The sequence below is a fragment of the Mandrillus leucophaeus genome, unplaced genomic scaffold (assembly GCF_000951045.1).
Source record: "Mandrillus leucophaeus isolate KB7577 unplaced genomic scaffold, Mleu.le_1.0 Scaffold492, whole genome shotgun sequence".
In the NCBI taxonomy this organism is placed as follows: Eukaryota; Metazoa; Chordata; class Mammalia; order Primates; family Cercopithecidae; genus Mandrillus; species Mandrillus leucophaeus.
This window is the reverse complement of record NW_012105276.1, coordinates 1,789,404-1,797,892: the sequence shown is the minus strand read 5'-3', so window position 1 is coordinate 1,797,892 and position 8,489 is coordinate 1,789,404. Positions and strand designations below refer to the sequence as shown.

Here is an 8,489-nt window from a genome sequence, read left to right as displayed (position 1 = left end):
GTTAGCCAGGATGGTCTCGATCTCCTGACCTCGTGATCTGCCCGTCTCGGCCTCCCAAAGTGCTGGGATTACAGGCTTGAGCCACCGCGCCCTGCCCAAAAAAAAATTTTTTTTAAAAATTAGCCAGGCGTGGTGGTGCCCCCCTGTAGTTCCAGTTACTCCAGAGGCTGAGATGGGAGGATTGGTTGAGCCCAGGAGGTGAAGGCTGCAGTGAGCTATGATTGTGCCACTGCAGTCCAGCCTGGGTGACAGAGCAAGACCTTAACGCTGGCTTGACTAGAACAGATGATTTTTTGCTGAGCAATCTTAAGACAAGGTTAGAGTGTTGAGGTGTAGCCAGAAAGCATTGAAAATCAAAGATAATTTGCTTATATATCAGAAGCAATAGCAAGTGAAGACCTGAAAAAGTTGAGGGAGTAAACAGTGCAGGTTCAGGGGAATGAGCATTCCAGGCAGAGGGAACAGCAGCTGCCAAAATGGGTATACACCTTGTGTTCTAGAAACATCAAGGGACCTGGTGGTATAGGAGTGGAGTGAACAGGGGTGTATAAAATTGATAATGAAGTTAAGAGGTGATGAGGCAGATCATGTAGGGCAGGGTTTCTCAAATTTCTTACATTTTGGACTGGGTAATTTTTTGTTGTAGGGGGATGTCCTGTGCATCGTAGAACTTTTAACAGCCTCCTTGGCCTCTATATGCTAGATGTCAGTATCATCTGCCCCCTAGTTGTGACATCCAAAAATGTTTCAGACATTGCCAATGTCCCCAGGGGGTGCAAAATCTGCCGTAGTTAAAACCACTGGTATAGGTTCTTATGTGTTATTTTAAGCTTTGGCTTTAACTTGGAATAAGAGGAAGCCATTGGAGGTTACTGAGCATTGAACATGATTGAACTTACATTTTATCAGAATTATTCTGGCTATTGTCTTCAGAATAAACAGCAAAGGAGCAAAAGTGGAGCAGGAAAACCAGTTAGGAGACTTTTGCAATAACCTAGGTGGTAGATGCTGGTATCTTGTAGTAGGCTGCTGGTAGTGTAGAGTTGCTAAAAAGTAGTCCCACTCAAGACTTAATGTCACATAGCTAGTTATTTTGGTCATAGGTCAGTTTTTAATTTTTTTTTTTTTTTTTTAAGACGGAGTTTCTCTCTTGTGGCCCAGGCTAGAGTGCAGTGGCGCCATCTCAGCTCACTGCAACCTCCGCCTCATGGATTTAAGCGATTCTCCTGACTCAGCCTCCTGAGTAGCTGGGATTACAGGCTCCTACCACCACGCCTGGCTAATTTTTTTTGTATTTTTTAGTAGAGATGGAGTTTTACCATGTTGGTCAGACTGGTCTTGAACTCCTGACCTCAGCTGATCCACCTACCTTGACCTCCCAAAGGGTTGGGATTACAGGTGTGAGCCACCTTGCCCAGCCCATAGGTCAGTTTTTCCCCCAGTATTTTGCAGCTGCTTCTTTGTGTTTTAATTAAAAATGAGCTTTAGCGTTTTTGAGCATGTATTTGATTTAAATTATTAAGTCAGTTTTATTTTTGTTGGTAAATTACTTTCATTTAAGAGATACTACTATGTTCTCACAGTTTTATTTTTAAAAGGGATTTTAAAATTCATTTTGGTGACTGGAAGAAAAATTTATATAAAAGCAGTCATCTTACAGAATCTATAGCCCTATAACTGCACTGTATACAATATAAAGCCTTTTCCTCCTGTTTAAATGAGTAGTAACAGTTCTATGAGCAATCAACCAGAATCATTGCTATATAAAAGTAGCTTTATTAATTTTTGTACATTTCAGAGTATCTAACACATGCATGGTTAGTGTGCAATAAATGTTAATAATTTTGATTTTAGTGAAATAAAAATAGAATAAAAACTGAAGGTTTTAGTATTCAAAGGCAGCCAATGCTAACTCAAAATAGAAACTAGCAGAAATAAAACATAAGATTTTTTCCTCTGTGTACCTGATTAAACATAATCTTATTTTTAAATAGGCCTTAGAGGAAAACTTTCCATTTTTAAAACTTTATTTTAATCTTAGAATTATCCTCTAATATATGAGCATAAATTTACTATATACTTACCAACTTTATCACAAAAAATTAACAATTTTATTAATCTGGGACTGTGTTGTCCAGTTTGGTAGCTGCTAACTACATGTTCCTATTTAACACTTAAAACATGGATTGTCTGAATTGAGGTGCTCTGTAAGTGTAAATTACACACCAGATTTGAAGTCTTCAAATGAAAAAAGCAGTAAAATATCTCCATATGTTTTGTGTATTGATAAACTTTTTGTACTGTTATATTAAAACCCATTAGTATGTCTTGTACTTTGGATCTTTTTTACCATACATTATTTTGTAATATCGACATTATTTGGAAAATAGTGGTTTTTATATAAAATGCAGATTTTCCAAATATTGATAGGTTTTATGGCACAATATTTAAAAAATCATATTCAGTAATACCACCACCAGCCTTATCAGAAAGTCTATAAGTATTGGGAAGCTGTCAAGCTCAACGTGGTAGATACAACTTTTAAAAAATTCTCATGTTCACTTGAAAGCATGAATTTTATCATTGACAACAAATAATGTCAGCTGTTTTTGTTAAAACAATGGTTTCACTTAGTTCATTTTTTTTTTTTTCTTTGAGATGAGTCTGGCTCTGTTGTCCAGTCTGGTGTGCAGTGGCCCAATCTCAGCTCACTGCAAGCCCCGCCTCCCGGGTTCACGCCATTCTCCTGTCTCAGCCTCCAGAGTAACTGGGACTACAGGCGCCCGCCGCCATGCCTGGCTAATTTTTTGTATTTTTAGTAGAGACGAGGTTTCACCGTGTTCGCCAGGATGGTCTCGATCTCCTGACCTCGTGATCCACCCGCTTCAGCCTCCCAAAGTGCTGGGATTACAGGCGTGAGCTACCACGCCAGGTCACACTTAGTTCATTTTTAAGAAAATATCTGCCAAATGCCCAAATCTGAAAACCATCGTATTTGTCTGTCAGTCTTTCTAGTAAAAAGAGTGTTCCTTGTAAAAAGTGGCTGATTTAATTCACAAAGCAAACACTTGCACAATAGCTTTTCCTGGGAGAGCTATGGTACTTTGGTAGGCAGCCAAATTGCTTAATATGTTTTCCCTTTCATTACAGAGAATATAAAAAAAGGTGTACTTAAAGGTCATGTTTTAATAAAATTGATAATTCTTACTGCTTCGTCAAGGTCATTCTGAGGAGAAATTGGCATTTGTATTTTATTATTTTTACTGTGAGCGTGTAATGTTAAAGAATGTAATGACGCCGGGCGGGGTGGCTCAAGCCTGTAATCCCAGCACTTTGGGAGGCCGAGACGGGCGGATCACTATGTCAGGAGATCGAGACCATCCTGGCTAACACGGTGAAACCCCGTCTCTACTAAAAAATACAAAAAACTAGCCGGGCGAGGTGGCGGGCGCCTGTAGTCTCAGCTACTCGGGAGGCTGAGGCAGGAGAATGGCGTAAACCCTGGAGGCGGAGCTTGCAGTGAGCTGAGATCCGGCCACTGCACTCCAGCCTGGGCGACAGAGAGAGACTCCGTCTCAAAAAAAAAAAAAAAAAAAAGAATATAATGACTACCGGTACAATCTGTTGCCACTGCCTTGATCTGTGCTAGGTCACCAGCATTTTTATTCATCAGTGCTTTTGCACCTTCTGTGCAAGTGTCAACTCTGTGAAAAAGGCAAATAATGTTCAGGTGTTATTTATGAAAATATTTTGACCTTGTGGATCCCCAGAAAGGTTCTCAGCAACTCCCAGTGGTCAGCAGCTGCCTTGACAACTGCTGTTCTAAGATAAAAATTGGACTTTACCACAGGACTAGTAAATTTAAGATGAGGCCACAAATGGCAGAGTAAGGCAGAGTATCACAAGCACCACGTGAGAATTATAGGCTTTTGTGCCTATAACATTCAGAAGAAAGATGACACTCAGCTGAGAGAGTATCAGTAAAAGTTTTCTTGAATGTATTAGTATTTGAAATGGACTTTAAAAGATTAGAAAGTTTCAGTAGGCCGCTATTTAGGGTAGTAGAGGAAAATATTTCATGTAGAAGTGATAGCATGAGACTAGACAAGAGAATATGTATGGAATTTTGGGAAAATCATTTCATCTCTTTGGACTTCAGTTCCCCATGTCTATACAATGAGAGGATTGATTTTGAACATTTAGGTTGCTACTAGGTTTAAAGTTGGATGACTTTGAGTACTAGTTCTATAAAGTTGTTATTGTTGTCATTATTATTATTGTTAGGACTAGAGATATTTAAACGATTATATAAAATTTAATGTTTTAAAAATGTAAATTAAGGTATTTACTCTGTGTGTACCATTGTATTTATTTGTGTATCACATTTGGGGAGGATAGTAATGAGGGATTTTTAAAGTACTTTATAGAAAACAAATTCTAAATGTTTGTTTTACTTTCTGATTTTTATAGTCATCCTAAATTGATTTTGTTACCTCTTTTGTTGTATTTATTTTTCATATCAGAGGTTCGTATATAGGCAGAATTGCAGTGTAATAAAATAGACAATATGCTTATTGTGTCTTAGTTTTTTTTTTTTTTTTTTTAGTGTTCACATTGCTAGAATTTGCATTCATTTGTTGAGTCATCATTTATAGGCACAGTGCCATAGATTGGTCTCACTCTGTGATTTTACTTTTTTAAAATGTCTATTTCAATTACTGTGAACAAGGCTAATTGGAAACGTGGCTGCTTCTGAGTTTTCAGACATTTAGAGAGGAGTTAGATGCATAAAACAAGTATAGTCTACTGCTGTCATATAGGACAAAAATTGCCCCTTTGACATTATTAAATGCTGACTTCTCAAGAATAGGAATTATGTATCATTAATTATATATGCTATAGTACTTAATACAAGGCCTTATAGTAGTCCCCTAGTCAAATAAATATTGGTTAAATTGAAAATAATTCTGTGGCCAGGTGCAGTGACTCATGCCTGTAATCCCCAGCACTTTGGGAGGCCAAGGCGGGTGGATTGTTTGAGCCCAGGAGCTCAAAACCAGCCTGGGCAACACGGTGAAAGCCCATCTCTATCAAAAATACAAAAATTAGCCAGTCTCATAACCAGTCTCAAAAGAAAATCAAAAAAGAAATAATTCTAATGTAGAACTTTTAGTTGAAAATATGTTTTCCTTTGAAATATCAGGCTTTTTTTTTAAGCAAATTTGATTTGGTAGCTTCTCATCTTTGTGTTTTTCCCTTCAGCATTTAGTGTGAATTTAGTTTAAATGTTAGTGGTAAATTATTATCTCAGGAGATAGATAGGAATATCTTGTGTTTTGTGCAAAGATCCCTGAAGAAAATGGTGTATTTTACTGACAATTTCTTATTGACTCTCTTTTAGGAATGGATCGTGATTATGGCCCTGGATCTTACGGAGGTCTGACATTCAAGGATATTTATCTAAAAATTCTTCTTTTGAGTGCCAGTAAAGGTGAGCATCATATAACTTTTTTCTTTTTAAACTCTTATAGGGATGGATCGTGACTATGGCCATGGATCCTATGGGGGTCAGAGATCCATGGAGTCCTACCTAAACCAGTCATATGGCATGGACAATCACAGTGGTGGTGGTGGGGGTAGCAGGTAAATTGCTTAATCATTTGGCCAAATAATTAGACAACTATAAGATTCTGGATATATTAAGTATTCTTTAGGCATGTTATGATACTTGAACTTCACTGTTTGCTATTGAATCATCACCTTAAATGTTTAAAGGTGTTAATTAATGGGATAAAATTTAAATCAGGATTACTGGCAGACATTATTTTAGGAAAACACCAGATAACTATATCATGTCAATACAATAGAGTAAGATACTCTGTTTTTAGCAGTGAACTTTTTAAAAATTCTTTTACTTCTAACTTCTTGTCAATCAAAATATCCTGAAAAATGATATAAAAATGTTATTGAAAATATTATTTATGAAGCTTTTTCTTAATAATTAAAATCTTTTCTAATGTGGGGTGCTATGTAAATTAGCAAAGCAGTCTAACTAGAATGGATTTTACTGTAACAGTCTAACATTTGCTTTCTAAGAAACATTCAAGACATATTCCTTTAATTCTAATTTTAAAGGAAGAGCATATTGCAATAATAAAATATTTTTAAAATTATGTTCAGGTTATTTATTGACAGGTACTACTTACACCAAAGCACTTGTGCTCTAGGCTAGGAGCATTGTATTAAAGCCATGAATACTATACCTTTTACTAGTCTAGATTGTATTTATACTGTTACTACTGTATAAAGCTTAAACCTACTTAAACAACTACAAGCTTTAAGGTTGACCATATTTCAGGAGAAGGGGTGTCTGCTTTTTGAGGCACAAAGGTTCCTGCTGAATATAAGTAAAACTAGTTAGTAGACATGTGAAACAGTCATCCTTCTTCATAAATTGAAGGATCCGGATTCCTTAATGATGGACTGAATGATGCTTACTTTCCTTCTTTCTGCTTCCAGTGTGCCACTATGATTTATAGTAAAGAAAAATTAAGAAACTGAACAGTTGCAACTATTTTGCTTATGTGACAGATGTTTTGAAAAATGTAGTTGGAAATAGGAATAATTTTTATATGGTTACTAGGATTCAGAAGTAAATACTACCTTCTATTTAGTGATCTGTAAATAATTGAAGTAATGTAACACTTAATGTTTTAATATGTCAGTTATTGCCCTTTTATATTGTGAATGTAATGTGCATAAGCTATTTCTGTAGATGTTATTGTTTTATCTCGTGTAATTGTGGGTCTTTATAAAATTGTGTTGTAAGATATCAAGCAACTTTTGTAATCCATGTTTTGGGTTTGTGAGAAGGAAGATGATTTATTTCTTCTGTTAACTCTCTTAAAACCTCGAGGAGACTGTGTGCTCCCTTTTTAAGGATAGTTTTATGTGATAATTTCCTGAAGGATATAATTTTTCAAAGAATTGAATATATTATAAGATGTATTCTTTTTCATCTGCCTTGAAAATTCATATGCAGAGGGTATATGTTGGTGATCTTTTACTTTTATGTTTTATCTGTTTATCCTTCTAGATTTGTTAGATTTTCTAGTCTACAAGTAAAAAGTGATTGAGGATTGATTAATTGACCTTGGCTGAAGTTTGGCAGATTGTCAAATTTTTATAACCAGAGATAATTCCCCAAATTTTGACTCCTACAGACACAATGAAGCAGTTTGTGATATAGATTATTGGGAGTGCAAAAGGATCTCTCTGTGTCACAAGTAACCTACATCTAAGTAGACTTCAGTTTGTGTCCTTATTGAAAGCCAAAATGTTGTAAATGTTTTGTAATTTTTAATAATAGAGATAGATTCAAAAACGTTTGAATAGTTTGTGAACTTTAGCAAATGACCTTTTCCAAGACTAGGGCTGGGCTTAAATAATGACAGACAAATCTTTTCTTCTTCATAAAATAGAAAAGCTGCTAAGAAGCAGATTTTTAAGCTAAGTTTTACTAAACTCAATTCATGTTTAGAATCTGACTCAGATAGCTTTCTATCTGGTCTCACGTTGAACTGCCCAGCCCTAATCAAGTGTGAACAAAAGTAGAACTGTGCAAACCAGTATGGTATAAATGAATTTTAGTTGATAAATGTCATCTGATAATTTGTCTTTTGAATTGTCTAACATTAGTAAGCTTACTTTTGTTTTTTCCCTCACTGTGCAACTTTTCCAGGTTTGGACCTTATGAGTCTTACGACTCCAGGTCTTCTCTGGGTGGGCGAGATCTGTACAGATCTGGCTATGGTTTTAATGAACCCGAACAAAGCCGCTTCGGAGGTAGTTATGGTGGTCGATTTGAGAGCTCCTACCGGAATAGCCTTGACTCTTTCGGAGGTAGAAACCAGGGCGGGTCTAGCTGGGAAGCACCTTACTCCCGTTCAAAATTGAGGCCTGGGTTTATGGAGGACAGAGGAAGAGAGAATTACTCTTCCTACAGCAGTTTTTCTTCACCCCATATGAAGCCTGCACCTGTAGGCTCTCGGGGGAGAGGAACGCCTGCTTATCCTGAAAGTACGTTTGGAAGCAGAAACTATGATGCTTTTGGAGGACCATCAACAGGCAGAGGCCGAGGCCGAGGAGTAAGTACAACAGAATCTTTTCAGATTCTTTTCACTAGTCACTCTTTTAAACCCTTTCAAGACCATCGCTTTCAACTAGAATAAACACTGTTCATCCCAGTGTATTTTGAAGCAAAAGCTGAGTCATAAATATAATTTTTAGGTTGACTGTAAAAGTTTTTCCAGCACCTCAGAAAATAAGTGGCAGTTTGAGATGATCATAAAGTTGTGCCAAATCTCCCTTTATTAAAAAGGTGAGGCTGTTAGGTTTGGTCTAAAAGGGGTTAAAAGGAGTTGCATTTTTCCTTGTAAACACTAGCAGTTTTGCTGGTGGAATAGTTTGTGGATTATTGTGAAAGGTCA

At 36.6% G+C, this 8,489-nt stretch overlaps 1 protein-coding gene across 2 annotated transcripts in view; it reads left to right on the top strand.

The window, feature by feature from the left end:
• The window catches only part of ZNF326 (zinc finger protein 326), a 35,835-nt gene that overhangs the window by 5,776 nt on the left and 21,570 nt on the right, over positions 1 to 8,489 (top strand). Inside the window, exons 3-5 of one of the 2 annotated variants that reach the window (XM_011995582.1) lie at positions 5,402 to 5,437; positions 5,532 to 5,643; positions 7,742 to 8,147. In XM_011995582.1, the coding sequence (XP_011850972.1) occupies positions 5,402 to 5,437; positions 5,532 to 5,643; positions 7,742 to 8,147 (554 nt within the window). The remainder of the gene's footprint in view (positions 1 to 5,401; positions 5,438 to 5,531; positions 5,644 to 7,741; positions 8,148 to 8,489) is intronic. The other variant, XM_011995583.1, reaches the window with a different exon arrangement.